This window comes from Panthera leo, chromosome B2, assembly GCF_018350215.1.
Source record: "Panthera leo isolate Ple1 chromosome B2, P.leo_Ple1_pat1.1, whole genome shotgun sequence".
Taxonomy (NCBI): Eukaryota; Metazoa; Chordata; class Mammalia; order Carnivora; family Felidae; genus Panthera; species Panthera leo.
In genome coordinates, this window is record NC_056683.1 from 68166113 (window position 1) to 68187352 (window position 21240).

Below are 21240 nucleotides of genomic sequence, written 5' to 3' on the forward strand. Positions count from 1 at the left end.
TGAAGTTAAAGTATTTCTGAAATGGAAACTTTTCATTAGTTTCAAGGTCCTGAATTTTCTCCATAAAATTTCTTTCAGTGTAGTTTCCTTTAATCCTTCTCCTGGGGGAGCAATTATGAAAATAGATGCCAGTTGCAGTGAGTGAGGGGACTAGAGATGGCTGAATGAAGAAAACCAAATTGGAATGAATTAAGATGACTTTCCAAAGGCACACAGAAAGATACTGTTTCCTCAAGAATGACTAAAGGTAAATGGAAGAATACTTATCTACTGACTATAACCATATGCTTAGAAGCATTTATCACTCTTCTGTAGCTCCTTCACACTCTTCCCACATTCACTGTGGCCAGAAGAGAGGTACAGCAGTGAGAGTACATCCCCAATAAATAATTAATAGTGATGCATGCTGAGGTTCACACTTGACAGTGGCATTTCCATAGATGAATTCTCATTACCATGGCTATGCCAGTCAACCTTATCAACTCATTGTAGGATTAAGCTTTGGCGTGCAGGTTGCCTTGGTCCAGAGCACCTTCCTTCCTTATTAAAATGGCTGCATCTGACTTGGCGCTCTTGATTTGTGAGGTTGAAATCCCAGTGACACCATCTGTTTCTCTCAGACAGTGAGCTCAGACCCAGTGGTTGCTTAAAACTGTCTGCTTTGGAAGGCTAAAACTCACAATGTGGTCAAATACTTGCCTTCCTTTCGACAAGCTGCTTTGCTGTATTCCGAGGATTGGTATAACCAGTTCCTTCCCCACAATTGTGGAAGTGTCCTTTATACCCTGAAGTAGGAAGAGGCAGTATAGATGGAGACCTCCATCATCCTGGAGTCTGGTTACTTCACGATATAGCAATGATGTTGGAACTTTTACTGTGGTCATTACCACATACATACTGAATTATAATATAAGCCCAGAGACTCATAAGAAAGAAAAAACTTTGTTGCTTTAGATGGATTATTTTATTTTTATTTGAGAGACAGGGAGAGAGATAGAGAGCATGAGTGGGGGAGAGGGGCAGAGGGAGAGACAGAGAGAATCTTAAGCAGGTCCCACGCTCAGTGCAGAGGCTGATGTGGGGCTTGATCCCATGACCCTGGGATCATAACTTGAGCTGAAATCAAGAGTTGGATGCTCAACTGACTGAGCCACCCAGGCACCTAGATGGATTATTTTAAAACAGCATAAAATCTGCTGTGAATATGATTGTGTTGACAAAGGTATACAGGATCCGAATTTTCAGAGATGATTAGCATGCAAATACAGTCAATATGGCTGCACACTCATGGTTGATAGAAGTGGCCAAGAAAGCAGCAGGTCATGTCAGCGCTGCTTAATTAGTTCACATATATGATAGTCCTTTAGTGTGGTCGTTGATATAAGCACAGAAGGGCCACAAGGCAGAAATTGCTTTTGATTTTTAAAGCGAGTATTTAATCTAAAAAATGGCTTCAGGTGTGCTGCCAGAGTCTGCTCAGTTGAACACAAAGCGTCTTCAATTTACAGAGCCTTGATTATAAGGCCACCTTTTCAGATACAATTGAGCAAAAAGTCTGCCTTGAACCTTTTGAATTACACTGTTCTGAGACTGTAGCAGAGATGAACGAAGTAGAGGAGCTGCAAAGTTAATGTGACTGTCAGTGGGCAGCTCTCTCAGGTATAGAAATGAATCCACATTTTCTGTTAATGGAGCCACAGTGAGGGAAAACACCTTCCTGGGTAATTTTATGAAATGAGAACATATCCCAGTAGTAAAGGCTTAGCAAGAAGTAGAGTGTCTTCAATTGCAAATTTTCTGACATTCATAGCTACAAAAATAATTACTCTACCTTGGTGACTAACTTACTTAGTTAAGGTTTCATTTAGTATATCCAAATGTAATGCAAAAGGTACATACTCTGATACACATTATTTCCATTTTAGGACTTGCTAAGGGTGGATTTTTTTCTCTTTCTCCCACACATTGGAATGCCACAAGCAATTAGATAAAATTATTTATGTGCAATGAAAAGGTAAAACTGTAAAGCAGTGCTGTGCACATCAGATGCAACTGGGATGCCTATTAGGAATATGAGAGGCACCTTGGTATCTTGACAAAATAATTGTTCCTTGAAATTACTGAACTGTTCGGTTGAGTAAACAATTTTACATAGTAAAGGTTTTGAAATCAAAGTCATTTCACTTTTGTGTTATCAGTGGGAAAACTACATTCAGAATTGCAAAGCTTAAAGTAAAAATTTTAAAGTATTGGCATGTCTTTGGGTCTCTTAATATTTTATGTCAAGCACAGTATTGGGTAGCTGGTAACCACTCTGTGGAACTCAATTGGGAAAAATCACCTAACGGCATAGGAAAACTTTCGAGAAGCAATTTGGTATGAATCAAATACTATAAAACTGTTTATGCTTAGACCCAATTTTTTACTTTAGTCAATTTATGCTAAGAATCTTAAATACTAAGAGAGACTTGTATAAAGATGTTCATTGCAATGTTATTCATAATAACAATATAATTAGAAACAATTATTTCTCTTTTGTTGGCTAGTATGTAAAGCAAATCATGACATATCAACTGAAAGGAATATTATGTAGCCAAAAAAAGACACATGTCAAAACTAGATAGCAATGTAGAACATTCATATAATGGAACAGAAGTGCAGAAAGCCTGGTATAAAATTGTGCTACTGTAAAACTGCAATCATGTAAAAATTAAATAAGTGTACATAGAAAAAAGACCGAGGGAACGTATATCAGTACCAGCATAGGTTGTGTTTGGATGGAAGTTCTATGTGCAATTTTTCATGTATTTTTTGGTTTTTTAAATAATCTATAATTTTTTAAAAAGAAACTCTCGAATTTGAACACTCAGTGGATATGTTTAACAGCTAGTTGTATTAAATTGAACTTTTCTTCTCACTCCCCATACTGTTTTCTATGTAAATACACTCATGGTATTTCTATGTAAATACACTCATGGTTAATTAGTTACCAACGGGAATCCAGTCAGGCTGAAGCACATAAACTCTAATTAATGTAGACCTCAGTAATTGGAGATTAACAGAAGTTCACAGATCTGAGATTCTTACAGAATAAAAAGTCCCAAACAAGTAAAATATAAGGATTTTTTATTATGCCATTAATTGTACTTTGTTTCATAGAAACTGGCATATAACAAATTATAGGTTTTGGTGAGCTTATTTAATTTAACTTTATGCAAATGATTATGCTATTTGTAATTGTAATGGTTGATATATAATGTATGAAAATAGCAAAAATAGTTAAATTAGTTAACACAATTAATTAAACAACAATGACAAACCCAAAGATGATTTGCCTGGTCAAGTGTGTGAAATAGACAGTAAGCTTGTTTCAGCAAATTAAACTCAAAATACACTAGAATCCCATCATTTGTTTCTAATGAAAATGTTTTTATAAATGTAAACATTGATATATAACTGACAATTGAAAGGAAAGGTAAGTAAACTTTTGTTTCATCCACTATCATTTACAGGTTGAAAAACAAAAGGTATTTTTATATACTCTTTTATAGAATTTTTTTTCTCCTTCTAAATGCAACCACTAAAAAGTAACATATAAAATAACTGACAATTAGTTATTTTGTGACTTACAAATGCAACAACTCTTTGTTTTACTTTCTCTGGACATTTTCAAACCAATAATTTGATTAAAATGTTAAATGTCTGAAGCTGTGTCATCCTTACGGAAGAACCAAACATTACTGATTTCAAATGTCTTAAAAAGACTATGTTACAATGACTAAGTTTATTCTTAAAAAAAAAAAAGTGAAGCTTTCTTCAACAGGATTTTTGAAAATACATTATTTTTCTTAAATATGCCTGCTTAGTGGCTTGCTTTAATTTTAAATTCATTTGAAGATTTGCCATAAGATCATGCACTGCCTCGTTCTTTCATGCATGCAACTTCAAAACAGAGAGGGAAGCAAACCATAAGAGACTCTTAAATACAGAGAACAAACTGAGGGCTGCTGGAGGGGCGTTGGGTGGAGGGATGGGCCAAGTGGGTGATGGGCATTAAGGAGGACACTTGTTGGGATGAGCACTGGGTGTCATATGTAAGAGATGAATCACTGGGTTCTACTCCTCAAGCCAAGACTACAATGTATGTTAACTAACTTGAATTTAAATAATAAATAAATAAATAAATAAAATAAAATAAAATAAAATAAAATAAAATTTATCAGTGATCTTAAAAAAGCTAAAAAAAAAAAAAAAGAACATGCACTGCCTCATTCTTTTATGCAAACAACTTCAAAAACAACCATGTTTCTGAGTTTGTCATTATCATGAACTCTGAAGACAAAGCCCCCTTGCTATTTTTTAAGGAAAAGCAACTCAAGATTTAATTATGAGAAGGTAAGAAATACATTTTTTGTCTGATTATAAATAGCTTAAAACATTAGCTTCAGTAAATATTGCATCAACCTTTATATTTTATTTGTCAATTTTAAGAGATAAATGGAATGGTTTCATGGATCTACTAATGTTACTGATATTGACATAAATTTGTATTCGATGTTTTATAAAGCAAAAAGGATGCATTCATCTCTCTTATTTTATTAACATTAATTGCACTTAAAATTATGAAGTAAATTTTCAACAACGTGAAAACCATTTCTGACAATCATTCAATCAATTAATCAATATTTATTTAGGGCTTACCATATACTAATCCTCTGAGACATAATGGTGAGCTTGTTGATTTTGAATGTTCACTTCTGCAAATAGATTTTATAGATAAGCAATTTTAAAAATAAACAAATATTCAAATAACTTACCTTTGGTTCCTTGAACCTGGAGAAAAATCCAAAAAACAAAAATAGCCCTTCTAGTTTCCAAATACATTCTGGCTCTTGTGCATTGGCAATTCTGGTAACAATCACAGAACAGTCCCAAATCTCATTAAAAAAATAAAATGACAGAAATATGAAAAGTAATTAAATACTGATGCCAGCTGAGAGAGGATAACCTTCTTGGTTTACCTTTATGAGGGTGCTAATTTATGAAGAACATGAAGCAATGTCTGTTTCTGGAATAATCTACTTATCTTCCCCTCAGGTGTAATCTCTGCTTAAGGGCCAGCTGGAGGAACCTTTATCTCATTAACCTTCTGGAGGAGCATCTGTCAGCCTAGCTCCAGGATCCTGAACGCCATCATAAACAAGTGTCCACAGGCAGAAGAAAGGCTTTTTTCTTAGTTATTCACCTGTTAGAGTGACACAGGGAGCCAGGGGAAGTCCCGCCAAATGCAGAAGAAGGCTGACAGTTAGGGTCAAATGTTTTCCAAAATGACATGCTCAAGGAACATCCATTGAAAGAGCTTAATTGCTATCCTTCGAAATATGTGCTTATTCAATATGTGTTAGTCTCTGGAGGCAGCAAAGCTGTCTTCATTCTCATAGAAGAAATGCATGGCTTTGTAAGTTGCTTTCTTTCTGGCATTACATACAGATGACTTTTTGGGTTTAAGTCTGGTTTTAACTTTTTAAAATTTTTCATATACAGAATTTAAAGAGTCCAATAGTTCTACAAGGTTTGTGAAGAGTAATGTATCTATTCCTCCATTCAAAGGAAACCACTTTTAAGTTTTTAAGCTAATTCTAGTATTCTTATTTGTACCTCTACATAGTATGCTTCTATGACTATTTTTTTGTTTTTTACTTTTATGCATTAGTAAGTAGATATGGAGATATCTACATACACACTCTCCCCTCTCCATATACATGTAGTCATCCTGTCCTTCTATCCACCTCGGTATTATTGTATTTTCAGTTTACCGAGTGTTCAATTTTATGTTTCTGTGACTGTATACATGCTATATATAGCTGAGCCGTGGAGTACACTGTGGTTATTAACATGTATTGAGAGCTAAGTTGTGACAGACACTCCTCCTAGACATTTCCATAGATTATCCATATATTCCTTAATATGACTTTATGAGGTAGATACTATTATGATCTGTTTTATATTTGAGGAAGCTAAGGTATACATATGGCAGAGCCAGTATTTGAACTCAGAGCCTGGTTTCAGAGCCTATACTTTAACTGCTACCCCATGATGCTTTTTGCAATTCTCTTACTTTTTCCCCTTAGATTTTATAAACAAAACAATAAGTTATCCCCAAATATTACCCCAGATATATAAATTTCCTGTTTTTATGGTTATAGTCTTCAGATAATCTGTCTTTCCCAGGACTTGCTGAGCCCCTTCAGTCTGTATTGTTTCTTGTCTTGTTATTGTTCACAGCGGTCATCTGGGGATCCTCTTTCACAATTACCTTGGAGACGGCTTTTACCTCTCTTGTGTTGGGTCACGAGTTTTCTGGATCTTATGTTGCCTTCTTTCGTAACCTAATGTCTTGTTTTAGCAGAGCATATGCTCCAGTATATTGCTGAAAGTTCACAGTAGATATATTTGAGATCTTATATGTTTAAAAATGGCTTTCATCTATCCTCATGCTTGATTGATAGTTTGGCCAGCTCTATACACTTAATGTCTGTGTCCTCCTAAAATTCATATGTTGAAAACTAACTCCCAGTGGGATGGTATTTGGAGGTGGGACATTTAGGAGGTGATGGGGTTATGTGTGTGAAGTCCTCATGAATAGGATTAGCTCCCTTACAAAAGAGGCACCAGAGAGCTCTTTTGTTCCTTCCATCATGCGAGGCACAGTGACAAAATATGTATGAACTAGGAAGCATGCTTTCATCAGATACTGAATATAAGCTTGCACCTTGATCTTGGACATCCCATCCTCCATAATTGTAAGAAATAGATTTCTGTTGTTTATAAACTACTCAGTCTTTGGTATTCAGTATGCTACCATTTGGGAAGCAGCCCGAATGGATGAAAAACAACTGACTATAGAGCTCTAGGTTGGGGGAGTGCCTGGGTGGCTCTGTCGGTTGAGTGTCTGACTTCATCTCATGGGTTGAGTGTCTGACTTTATCTCATGGGTTGAGTGTCTGACTTTATCTCATTGTTCGTGAGTTCAAGCCCTGCATCATGCTCACTGATGTCAGCGTACAGCCCTCTAGGGATCCTCAGTCTCCCTCTCTCTCTGCCCCTCCCCTGTTCACGCTCTCTCTCTCAAAAAATGAATACACATTTATAAAAAAAAAGAAAAAGAAAAAGAAAGAAAGAAAGAAAGAAAGAAAGAAAGCAAGCAAGCAAAGAAAAAAGAATTCTACGTTGGAAATAACATTCACTTAGAATACTGAAGACATTAATCCATTTTCTTCTAGCTTCCTGTGCTACTAAAATCTGAAGTATTTTTTGTTCTTAATTCTTTGTATAGGATCTTTCTAGAAGATCTATAAGATTTCTTGAGAGACAAACAGATAGACAGAGAGGGACAGAGAGCAAGAGAGTGATAGAGTGCTTCTCTACTGCCAGTTTAAGATTTGTCTTTCCAGGTCTGCTACCATTTATCTGTGTTTTAGAACTTTGCTTAAACCCACATGTTCAGCTTAATAAAATTATTATGAAGTGAACAGTCTAGTAATATCTAGGTGAAAATACAGAATATTTTTTTTTAACGTTTATTTATTTTTGAGACAGAGAGAGACAGAGCATGAACGGGGGAGGGTCAGAGAGAGGGAGACACAGAATCTGAAACAGGCTCCAGGCTCTGAGCTGTCAGCACAGAGCCCGACGCGGGGCTTGAACTCACGGACTGCGAGATCATGACCTGAGCCAAAGTCGGCCGCTTAACCGACTAAGCCACCCAGGCGCCCCTGAAAATACAGAATATTAATAGCACCTTAGAAGGACCCATGTTCCCACTCAAAAACACAAACCTTTCTTCTCCATTAAATATAATCATTATGCTGATTTCTATAGCAATCACTTATTAGTTTTCTTTATAATTTTACTGCTTATCTACACATCTGTCAGCACTGTTGTTTAGATTTTCCTATCCCACTACTATTTATTGAAAAGATCATTATTTCCTCTACTGTTCTTTAGTTCCAACTTTGTCATAAATCAAGAATACATATGTTTGTGGGTTCTCTTTCCTATTTGTCTACTCTTGTGCTGCATTATCTTAATTACTGTACCTTTTTAGTATGTCTTCACATCTGTAGAACAAGTTTTCCCATCTTGTTCTTCTTCAAAATAATCTTGTTTACCTTTAGTGTTTTGAATTTTTATATACATTTCAGGGTCAGATTGTCAAGTTCCACAAAAAAGGTTTGCTAGGATTCATAAATAGGTGATGGAGATGAAGGAGTGCACTTGTGATCAGCACTGGGTGATGTATAGAAGTGCTGAATTAGTACATTGTACACCTGAAACTAATATTACACTGCATGTTAGCTAACTGGAATTTAAATAAAAACTTACAAAAAAAGAAACTACACTGGACTGTAGATCAATTTGGGGAAACTGACATCTTTACCATGTTGAATCTTCTAATCCATGAACATGATTTGTATATTTATTTATATAATATATTTATATTGTTTCTTTAATTTTGTCATTTATATTTCATTTGATTGATTTTTTGAAATTTTTAAGTATTGATATTTTAATTTTATTATAAAAGGTATTATTTTCAAAATTTTATTTTCAGTTTGTTATTGCCAGATGTAAAAACATTACTGATTTTTGTATATTGATCCTGTGTGCAGTGACCTTGAGAAACAAATTAATGAATTCTAATGGGTTTTTTTTGGTTTATTCTTTTCAGTTTTCTACATATACTATTGTCATTTATGAATAATAATTGTTTTCCTCCTTTCCAATTCTTACACATTTTCTTCCTTTTCCTTGCTCTTCTGCACTGGTGAGGACCTCTAATAAAATGTTGAATAAAATGGTGATAGCAGGTATGTTTGTTTTATTTTTTCTGGTTCTAAAAGGAAAACTTACATTTTATCATTAAGAATAGTGTTTGTAATTTTTTATTTAACCTATTATGGAATAAGGAAATTTCCTTATTCCTAGATCGCAGAGTTTTTTGTTTTTTTTTAAATAATGAATGGCTATTGACTATTACTTGATTTGTAGATCTTTTGAAATTATCATAGATTTTTTTCACTTTTATCTCTTAACAGTGTAAAGTACATTGATTTTTCTAATGCTAAACCAAGCCTACTTTCCTAGAGTAACACTAAGTTGGTTGTAGTGTATATTAGTGTTTTGTATATATTGCTGGATGCAGTTTGCTAATTTTTGTTTAGTCTCTTAAACATCTACATTCATGAGTAAAATTGCCTTCTTATGATATACTAGTAGATTATGGTCATAAAAGGAGTTGAAGAGTGTTAATTCTTTTTCTAGTCTAGGAATAGTTTTGCTTTTTCTTTTAAAGCTTATTTATTTTTAGAGAGAGAGAGAGAGTGGGGGAGGGGCAGAGAGAGAGAGAGGCAGAGAATCCCAATCCTTCTTCTATATTTAAAAAACATTTTTTTTCAAGTTTATTTATTCATTTTGAGAGAGACAGACAGTGTGGGGGGAAGAGGCAGAGAGAGAGAGAGAGAGAAAGAGAGAGAGAGAGAGAGAGAGAATCCCAAGCAGGCTCTGCACTGTGAGCACAGAGCCTGACCTTGGGCTTGAACTCAGGAAACCCTGAGATCATGACCTGAGCTGAAACGTAGAGTTGGGCACTTAACTGACTGAGCCAGCTAGGCACCCCACCAATCCTTCTTCTATTTTTGGAAGAGTATGAGAAGGATTGGTGTAAATTCCTCTTTAAATGTTTAGTGAAGGGGCGCCTGGATGGCTCAGTCAGTTAAATGTCTGCCTCTTGGTTTTGGCTCAGGTCACGATCTCACAGTTCACTGGATTGAGCCCTGTGTTGGGCTCTGTGCTGACATTACAGAGCCTACTTGGGATTCTCTCTCTCTGTCTCTCTCTGCCCTTACCCTACTCCCCTACTCGTGCTCTCTCTCTCAAAATAAATAAGTAAACTTAAAAAAATAAATGTTTGGTAAAATTTACCTGTGAAACCATCTGGTTCTGCACCGCACTTTTTTTTTTGGTTGGGAGATTATGATTACTGATTCAGTCTCCTTGCTTGTAATTGTTCTGTTCAGATTTTCTATTTCTTCCTGATTCAGTCTTGGTATGTTACATGTTTCTAAGAATTCATTTATTTTTTTCTAGGTTGTCCAGTTTGTTGGCATATAGTTGTTCATAGTAGCATTTTATGATTATTTGTATTTCTGTGGTATCAGTTGTAATTTTTTTATTTATAATTTTGTTGATTTGGGTCCTCTCTTTTTTTTCCTTGATTAGTCAAGTTTGGTTTGTCAATTTTGTTTATCTTCCTTATTTATCTTTATTCTGTGTATCACATATATTCATGTTTTCCCAGCCTTTATCCATATCTTTTGTTTTGTCATATTAACTTACCTTTTATTTCACTATTTTCTCATCATCTAGATCTAATTTATTGTTCTTAATTTCAGTTATTCTATTTTTTTCAGTTCTGAGATTTATTATTTTTTTAACTTTTTAATGTTTATTTTTGGAAGAAAGAGAGAGAGAGAAAGAGAGACAGCATAAGTAGGGAAGGGGCAAAGAGAGAAGGAGACACAGAATTCAAAGCAGGCTCCAGGTTCTGAGCTGTCAGCACAGAGCTGGACACGGGGCTCAAACCCATGAACTGTGAGATCATGACCTGAGCCGAAGTCAGGCGCTTAACTGACTGAGCCACCCAGGCACCCCTGAGATTTCTATTTTGTACTATTCCAATTCTATTTTATCTCTTTTTAAAAAATAGTTTATACCTCTGTGCCAATAATGATGTCTTTCATCTCACTGAATATCACAAAAATAGACTGATAATTCCAAATTCTGCAACTCTGGGGGTTGCTTCTACTGTCTTTCTCTTTCTGTTTTCCTTTCTTCTTTTTTTAATGTTTAATCATTTTTGAGACAGAGAGCATGAACAGGAGAGGGGCAGAGAAACGGCAGTGGGGCAGAGGATCTGAAGTGGGCTGTGTGCTGACAGTAGCAAGCCTGATGTGGGTTCGGACTCATGAACCATGAGATTGTGACCTGAGCTGAAGTTGGACACTCAATCGACTGAACCACCCAGTAGCCCTTCTCTGCTTTCTTAGTCATATTGCTTTATCTCCTTATCTAAGTTGTTATTTTTTCTTACTGTATGCCACACATTTTTATTTATTTATTTATTTATTTATTTATTTATTTATTTATTTTTGCTGCACATTATGGTTTAAGACTTGTACTACAGTAAGCAAGACAATCTGGTACTGGTGAAAAAATATACACAAAGATCAAAGGAAAAAAAGGAGTAGGCCCACACAAACACAGCCAATTGATTTTTTGAGGAAGATGAAAAGGCAATTCAGTGGATAAAGGATTATCTTTTCAACAAATGGTGCCATAAACAAAAAGCCAAACTAAACCAAACGAAACAAAAAACCCCTGAAACCCATGGAAAACAAGTAAACCAAAAATGGACCTAGACACAGACATTTCATCTTACCCAGAAATTAACTAAAATCTTACACATTAATTTAAAATGCATGTAAATCTTCTAGAAGAAAATATAGGAGCAAATCTACATGACCTTAGTCTTGATAATGAGATTTTAGATACAACACAAGAGCATGATCCACGAAAGAAAAAAAATCGTAAGTTGGATTTTATTAAAATGAGAAATGTCTGTTCTGCTAAAGATACTGTAAAACAAAATTAAAAGATAAGCCACAAACTGGAGACAAAATATCTGCATAACACATTTCTGATAACGGACTTGCATCCAAAATGTATAAAGAAAACCTAAAGCTCAACAACAAGAAAACCTAACAACTCAGTTAAAAATGAGCCAAAGATTGGAACAACACTTCACCAAAGAAGATATACAGATGGCAAGTAAGCATATAAAAAGATGCTCGACATCATTTCTCATTAGGAAAATGCAAATTGCAACATCAATGAGGTACCGCCACACCCCTATTAGAATGACGAGGAACCAAAAACAAAACCCTGACACTACCAGTTGCTGGTAAGGATACAGAGCAACAGCAACTCTCAGTCATTACTGGTGGTGGTGCACATTGGTATAGGCACTTTGGAAGATGGTTTGGCAGTTGTTTTGTTTTGTTTTGTTTTTACAAAGCTAAATATATTCTTACTATACAATTCAGCAAACTCCTAGGTATTTACCCAATTGATTTGAAAATGTATGTTCCACATAAAAGCGTACGTTTGAGGGACACCTGGGTGGCTCACTCGGTTGAGCTCAATCTGACTTTTCATTTCAGAGTCATGATCCCAGGGTCATGGGATTAAGCCCTGCGTTGGGTTCCAGGCTGAATGTGGAGTCTGCTTAAGATTCTCTCTCTTTCCCTCTGCCCCTCTACCCTGCTCACGTGCATGCTCTCTCTCTCTCTCAAAGAAAAATGGGAACAAACAAACAAACCCTGCATTTAAATGTTTACAGTAGCTTTATTAACAATTTCCAAAACCTAGAGCAACCAAGATGTTCTTTAGTAGGTGAATTAATAAACAAACTGTGTACATCTATACAGTGGAAGTCTATTAGCAATAAGAAGTTCTGAGCTATCAAGCCATTCAGAGACATGGATGAATTTTGAATGCATATTGCCAGGTAAAAGAAGCCAGTCTGAAAAGGCGACATGCTGCATTATTCCATTTATATGACATCCCCAAAAGACAAACAGGTAAAACAGATTAGTGGTTGAAGGAGTTTTAGAGTGCATATGTGCTTTGAATAGGTGAAGCATATGGTGTTAGGGCAGTGAAACTATTTTGCATAATACTGTAATGTATACCACTACGTTTTTCAAAACCCATAAAACTTTAAAGCGCAGGAGTGAGTCTTAAGGCATTTAAATTTAAGAAATTGTTAGGTAGACTCTATGCTATGCGACAGTTCACATTGTGACAAAAGAACCTAGCTACACTAAAAATGTATGAAACAATCTCATTGAAAGGGGTGGGGGAAATAGTTGACCTAAATAACTTTAGAAATGAGACTAGAGACAAAAGGAACTGAATAGAAGTAGTATACTCTGGTTGAAAAAAATTGTCTTCAACAAGCATATGAGTTAACAATTCTAAAACAACTATAACATGTATACTGGAATTGAACAGTTAAATAAATAGATGGTAGATAGTGGGAGACAGTTTTCTTACTACTGGAGTGGAAGTTTATAGGTAAGCAAGGGGAAGAAGAGGAAAGAATAATCCATATGGTAAAGGAGTACAGTTAGACACATGAGTATAAACTCCTGTTTAGTTCAACATATATGGATATACAATATAAATCGATACTTTATAAATAAGTATAAATATTCTGGTTAGGATATACATGTTTCCTTTCTCCATCAGCTGTGAGAGTCTAGAAGCAATGACACAGCAGTAGCAATGAGCACACTAACACTCAGATCTTGATTTATAATGCCATTCTTCAGTAAAATCAACCAGGACTCCTTGGAGAGATGGCTGATTCTCAAACTGGAGCAGGACACATACAAGATGAACCCAGAATGTCTTGTAGTGCCAGAAGGTAAGGAAGTGCTCAAACTAAACCAAACCAAACTAAACAAAAAAAAAAAAACAACCAAAAACAAACAAAGCCCCCCATAAAACAGCAACTCCACAACGATGGCAGGATATGAAAAGGACACAGGAATCAACCAAAAGGGCTCCCAATGTCCAAAGCTGGAGAAATTACAGGAATAAAATGAAGTAGTCTTAGATTATAACACAAAGTATAAAATAAATATCCATGAGTCTATAGTGATAAACTATTGAAAAACTCAATAAATGGGAGGTAATAGAAAAATGTCCCATGCAGAAGAATTCCTAATAATTTATATAGATAATTTATGTCCTCAAGGAGCATAACTCCTATTCTTTATAAGTATGACCCGTGTACAGTGATTTCCTTCTAGAGAGTACAATATGGAAAGGGGGATAAAGTTTAATTTTATACTAGAGAATCCTGACGAACATAACTTGGATCAAGGTCAACATCAACAGTGGAGTCATGTTGATAGTGTATTTCCTTCATATGGGATGATGAAAATGGCACTTTAGCTCTGTGGTCTTTCTCCAAAAAAACCTCATAGCCCAGTATAATCATGGGAAAAACATTAGGCCAATCTCAACTGAGGGACATTCTACAAAATATCTGACTGGTATGCTTCAAAATTCTCAAGGTCATTATTAACAAGAAAAAGTCTGAGAAACTATCACTGCCAAGAGGAACCTATGGAGACATGATGACTAAATTTAATGTGGTGTCCTGGATGGTATCTTGGAACAGAAATAGGGCATTTGGTTAAAAGAAAAAGAAAAAAAAAAAACAAACAAAGAAAATCTGCTTCACGTATGGGCTTCAGTTGATGATCTATCAATATCGGTTCATTAAATGCAACAAATGTACCACAATAATGAAAAATGTTAATACCAGGGAAAACTATGTGTGGGGTATATGGGAACTCTCTACTATCTTCACAATTTTTCTGTCAGTCTCAATCTATTCTAAAATAAAAAGTTTACCAAACATATAAAAAATAAGTTTATAAAAAGAGTTTGAAGTTTGGGTATCTCCTTTTAGGTAGGATCTTCCTTGCTTCTTCCATCCACTGAGAATTAGTAGCAATCTGAGGTCAATTCAATAAAATTTCTGAGTTGGAGATTTTCTAGACTACACAGATAATTCAGAGTTGGGCTTTACACCTTTGGCTGAGGCACGGTTCCTTTGTGTTCACCTTTGTTCCTAGGACGCAGCCCTTTGGGTTACTAGGGCTTTGCCATCTCCTGGACTCCCAACTTTTTCCCTTCCTGTGAAGAGATTTTAAAAAGCACTTCAGCCTTTGCCTTTCTTACAGATCTGCAAATGTTCTGGCGGGCAGAAGTAGCCCCCAAAGCTAGGTTCACTTGTCTTGATGCTGATCTATAGATCTTCATTCTGGTAATGCTTCATTATTTTGTTAGTTCTCTACTCCCTTCAATAAGATGATTTTAGATTTCACCCAGCTTGTCTACATTTCCTCAGCAGGAGGACTGGTTCAAATGACCTAATGGCTTTACCTGCTGCAGAAATTCTAAAATTTTATTACTGTTTTCTCCTTTCTCATTCTGTTTACTGTTATGGCTTCCTATTTAAAAAATAATCCTTTATTATTATTTCCTGGGGGTACCTGGCGGTAATGGGTTTTTAGCTTTCTTCTTTAACTACAGATTATTTTGGTGATATTAAAGAAAATTAGAATCATCAAATTGGTGTAGTGTCTTACTTAGAGTAGCATATCTGAAAATGAGAAATGAGGTAGGTGAAAAATGACTTTTAAATAACCACATCTAATAAAAAGTATATGAGGACTTAGAATAGATACAGACTTATATATAAATACACATAAATATTTATATATATTATATATATATATATATATATATATATATATATATATATATTCATATGGGCTGGAAAGCTGGTAGCTGCTAACAAAATATTTTCTCTCTGTTTGCTGTATCCTGTGCTATATTTATGTTTCTAACTCTATTGTGAAACATAAGTACTTTTTCTTTAAGAGAGAAAGCAACAATTTTAAGTCATAAAAACAATTTCCACTTCATAGTCTCCTTAACAAAACATGTTGCTTAAAGGAAAATGTGGTATAGATAACTTTGTGTTCTTAAAAATACCCTATGTCATTTACATGATTATAGAGATACTGAATTTATATTATGACAAATATTTCAAAGTTTCTCTTGACAGAAGTACCTTATTAATTTTTTCCATTTTTAATTAAAAAATCTGGGTAGCTAATGTTGATAACTGCCACTTAGGAAGCAAATAAAAATGATAAACACTCATTATTCCTGAAACAATTCTTTCTGGGACCATCAGGTCTTTTTCTAAGTACTGTTATATTTAATTATGGGTCACTGTTAATCAATCCAGAAGTGCTTCTTCAAGCTGGTGACTGTCAACAATCATTATATATTCTTAAAGAGATAAGCATTCTCCTTTATTTTCTGTCAGAATTTCAGTGGTGCATTTAAAATGTACAAGGTAGGGTAGAGAGGGCAGTATGTTTTTGCAGATGTATTCTTTCATCTGAATTCAGTAAAAATGAGAAATGGTTACCAAAATGAATCAGTTAATTTCATAAAGAAATTATTCCATTTGTTAATCAAAATAGATATAATTTTTTTATATTCCTAGTAAATGCCAAGATCTCAATTAGGTACTTTATATGCATAGATGACATGTTCCCAGCACCTCTATGAGGTTAAGTACTATTTTTATTTTGCTTTACAGATGAGGAAATTGAGGCCTAAGAGTTGGTAAGTATATTTCCCAAATATGCGACCAGTAAATGGGAAGCAGTGTTTTCAACCTAGATCTTTCTGACTCCCAAAGCCTATGTTCCCCTTATTCTCCTCATTACATTCCTTTCACAGGGAAAACAGATGCTAAGAAAGTAACTGACACTCTTCAGACGAATTAACAACTAGTGGGTCCTGGTCACCAATTCCTGTGTGTGTGTGTGGGGGGGGGGTGTCTCCTTCATACAAACAATTCTCAGCAACCAGCAGCTGAGTGCCCCTGCAATTCAATTAAATTCTGCATATAGCAGAATTGCGTCATAGCATCAAGTCCCTGCATATAGCATCACGTCCCACAGGTGGAGGGCTCAGTCCTACAAGATCATGCCCCTCCTCACTTCAGAGGCCAGCTGCAAGTCCAGGTTGTCACCTGGGCTTCTGACCGACTGGCTATAGATTGAAAGTTTCAATAACCCCTCTTTGTGTTCAATTAATTTGTTAGAGTGGCTCACAGAACTCACAGAACCATTTTACTTACTAGATTACCCATTTATTATGAAAGAATATAACTCAGGAACAGACATGCAAGAGATGCATAGGGCAAAGTATGGGGAAAGGGCACGGAATTCCACACTTGTTCCACGTATGCCGCTCTCCTCAGATCTCCACGTGATCACCAACCTGGAAGCTCTCCAAGCCTTGTTTTTGGGTTTGAACAACCAAATGGAGGCTTCATTACATAGGCACAATTGATTAAATCATTAGTGATTGAACTCAATCGCTAGCCCATCTTCCCTACCTGGAGGTCAAGGGGGTAGGACTGAAATTTCCGACCCTCTAATCACATGGTTGGCTCCCCTGGCAACCAGCCCCCATCCAGAGGTGGGGGTCCTGAGCCACTCCATTAACATAACAAAAAGCACCTTTCTGGCTCTCCTCACTTAGGAGATTCCAAAGGGTATTAAGAGTTCTGTGTTGGAAATGGGCGACAAAGACCAAATATTTATTTCTTAATATAAATCACAGTATCACAACAACATTGAACAAAAAGAGAAGCTAATGAAAAGGCTCACATCCAAAGTTTAGCGTTTGCATTGGTCTTTTCCTTCACATTTCATCTACTGATTTGGACATCATGGGTAAAGTGACTACATAGGAATCTGGTAAGTTTCCATCTCTGGAATCTTTTCTTTGGTAGACAGGCAACAGTCTGCTTAGCATTCTAGGGATTGTCCCCGCAGTTCAGATAGGCAAAGGGGATTCTTGAGGTATTTCATCACCATCAAAATGTGTGACGAATGAAGAGTGGCTGAACCACTTCTAGAAGAAATGAATCCTAGGAGGGGCAGGTAGGCAGTGCTATGAGTGTTAAAGCCTTGATCTTGGGAGAATTGGTTCTATTATCTCTGACAAAAACCCAGTGTCCTCTTCTGTACTTCCGGGTGTCTTTCTTGTTAATACAAGATTCACACCACATAGCTCTGAAAGTTTCCCCTACGTTATTACCCATATCTTAGGAAGAAGGGATAAAACACACAGAAAGAAACACAAGGGTAACATCACTTACAGTTTCATTTAAGGTGGGCTCCTGTCTTCTGCATTTACCCTCCTGATCATCTCATTTTGGGAGCCAGCTAAAGACCACAGGATTAAATGAAAATGGTTGCCTAGGCCACAACGAGGGGAGGAACAAAAGATGGAATCTGACAAAAGAGGCAAACATGGAGGCAGGCAATAGTAGGGACATGGGATGACAGTTTTAATGAGGGACAAAGGTCCTGCCTCCTCATCCACCTTCATTATTTTCTCAGAGACTTTTTTGATGAATCCTGATGTGGGAGGACTTGAATGGTCTCTTCCTCTTCTAGAGACAAAGCAGGCCAGCCTTTCTCCCAAGACTCTTAGCACAGAGCTCTTTTCTCTCTCCTTCTTGCCCTACTCCAAATACTTGGTAATAAATATGGTAATGGATAATAAATTGAACTAGTCCCTCCTTGGGAAAAATAATTATAAGCTGGACACTATAAAAGCAAGTATTATTTTTTTTAATTTTTTTTTTAATGTTTATTTATTTTTGAGACAGAGAGAGACAGAGCATGAATGGGGGAGGGGCAGAGAGAGAGGGAGACACAGAATCAGAAGCAGGCTCCAGGCTCCGAGCCATCAGCCCAGAGCCTGACGCGGGGCTCGAACTCACGGACCGTGAGATCGTGACCTGAGCTGAAGTCGGACACTCAACCGACTGAGCCACCCAGGCGCCCCAAGTATTTTTTTTTTAAATTTTAAAAGTGTCGATCTGTATGCATTCTATTTATTTTTTCACAGTCTATGCAGCTTTTATTTCAATCAGAAAGTAATCATATATATACATATATATATACACATATATATATATACACACATATATATATATACACACATATATATATATACATATATATATATACACATATATATATACACATATATATATGTGTATATATATAGTCTAAAGATAGTATAAAAGGTGAATAAAAAGGCCCACAAGTCTAGTTGGGGTGGGGACAGAAGGGTGGGCTCGTCCAGTATTGTATCTGGCACCTCAGGAGGAGGAACAAGGACAGAATCAAACAGAGAAAGGCTTGAAGGGCATAGGGCAGGCAGGAAACTGCCTGGCAGGCTGAGCCTGCTCACCACAAGGCAGGAAGAGACCCTGAGACCACTCATATGGCCAGCCTGGTGTGGACAGGCCTAATGCAGGCCAAGAAGAAGCCAAGACCCAGCCTGGATTTTCTTTTAGCACGTTCAAACTTCTACAGTGCTGTCCACAACCCCTGAGAAGAGCTGGTCCTTGGAACATGGCCAGCCCTGTCACACTGCATTGATGATGCAGCAGGGTCTGCATGCAGATCATGTCATTCATCTCAGACCCCGAAAGACCTGTCATAGGATGTGCTGGAGACTTTGGTCTGGTCTGGCATCAAGATGACTTTCAGGGCACATGTGGTACCAATGAGGCTTGTTAGGATCGGCACCTGCTACCTAGACTTGATGTCTCATACGTGGATGAGGTTCTCTTAGATGCCACTGACAATGTGGCCATTCATTGTGCCAATACAGTAGATGCTGCTACCGACATCTACAGGATGTGGGTGCAGTTGAGGGTCCAGATGTCCCAGCTCTTGATTATCTGGTTAGAAGCCATTGTGCATGTAGCTCTGGATGGTGACCAGGGCCTGCACCCAGGGGTTGAGGCCTATGAGCATCTACTTTAACTTCAGTTCAGTGCCCATGATGTCCCACACCTAGATGTCCTTCAGGGAGCTGAAGAGGATGCTGTATGAGGATACCAGTGTGTATACCAATTGTCTGGGCTTGGATCATGTTCACCATCTGCAGGTTCTGGATGTCCCACATGATGTACAGTCTGCTGAGCTACCATAAAGCCTGCGCCTCTGGAGGCAGAGCATCAGCACAATGCTGTCATGGCCCTCCAGCATCTTCTGGCACTTGTAGATGGCACAAGTGTCCCACAGGTCACCCGTGGAGCAGATGTAGAGACACCAGACAGGGCCTTGTTGGCCCATGCAGGTTCTTTTGCACTTGAAGATCTATTGAGGGTCATAGGATCCTAGGATGCCCACGTTTAGCCAGATATTGATGTAGGATAGCTTGTCACGGACATGTCCCTCCAGAACTCCATAAGGTCCTCTCCGAGCCTGGTCTTAATCCAGGACATCAAACTTGAGTTTACGCTCTTCTCTAGCTGGTCAATCTTCTGTGAAAGCTTGTCCAGCATGGAGTGCAGAAAATCATCTCCTGGACCTTTTGGGTCAGCACCACATGTATCTTATGGAAGCTATCAGCCTTTTGCTGCAGTAACTCCTTCAAGTACATCTCATACATGTCCTGATTTCTCACGAACATGCACCTGTACTTAGAGTGGGGCTACTTGACATACCTGTATTCCTTGAGGGGTCCTCCAGGTTCATCTGGACGAGGGGCTGGCAGCTAGGGCCATTGGAGCACCACACAGACCTGCAGTCACAGCAGCCCTTGTGATCCTTCCAGGCACTGAGCTTGGTGGCAAAGAGGCCCCCACAGGAGGTCTACCTCAAAGAGGGTGGGCTTCCTGCCAGCCACCCCTGGAGAGCTATGTCTGTAGAGAATGAAGAGCTCCTGGATCTATGCTCCAGTGCAGTTTTGTTCACTACCGCCATCAGCTTGGTGTTGTCCACAGGACACTTCTCTGACTTAAGATGAATCTTCGATAAAACATGTGCCTCTATGTGCTGATCACAGGGTCCCTGAACACACCGCAGCAGAGTTGGCTACAGAGCTTCACTGAGGGCTGCTCAGCAAACACTAGCGGCTCCAGCTCCTCCTTATACTCTGGGAGCAAGAAGGTGGAGCACAGGGACAGGCTGGACTCAGAGCACGGGCAGTTGGGAGAGATGGCAGCGCACGACGTGGATTCAGACTGCAGGGTGGTGACGGGGGCACGCTGTCTTCCTTATCCCGAGGGGAGCAGGTGTGGGTGCTGGAGGAAGAGGGCACCGTGTGGTGCTGTCTGTGCACGCAGGTCTCATTGGCTTTTGCAATGGTAGTGACAGCTGAAAAGGTGGGTCCCAAAATCTTCTCCATTCTGGTCGTCCAGTGAGGTCTGAGGTGGAAGGGTCGTTAGGCTCCACAGAGAAGCAGGGACTTTTGCCTGACCTCATGCTCATGAGCAGTATCTCACTCACGTAATGTCTCCCACTGGTGGCCACCAGAGAGGGACAATGCCACTGTCCAGCTTTATCAGGCCCCCTTGGCTTCCTCCCTAGAAAGGGATCTGTGTGCATTTTACAATATAGCATTTTCAAAATGTTTATTAGCCACATCTACTAAGAGAATCAACAAATTAAATTTGGTATCAGCAAGTTACATATATTCTCT

General features: G+C 37.6%; 1 protein-coding gene and 1 pseudogene across 2 annotated transcripts in view; both read right to left on the reverse strand.

Moving 5' to 3' along the window:
• IMPG1 (interphotoreceptor matrix proteoglycan 1) overlaps positions 1 to 4884 on the reverse strand; it is a 132560-nt gene extending 127676 nt beyond the window's left edge. For both annotated transcript variants that reach the window (XM_042937340.1, XM_042937339.1), the window contains exon 1: positions 4818 to 4884. In XM_042937340.1, coding sequence (XP_042793274.1) covers positions 4818 to 4884 — 67 coding nt within the window. The remainder of the gene's footprint in view (positions 1 to 4817) is intronic.
• Positions 4885 to 19098: 14214 nt separating this feature from the next.
• Positions 19099 to 20966, reverse strand: LOC122219079 (annotated as a pseudogene).
• Positions 20967 to 21240: the final 274 nt, after the last annotated feature.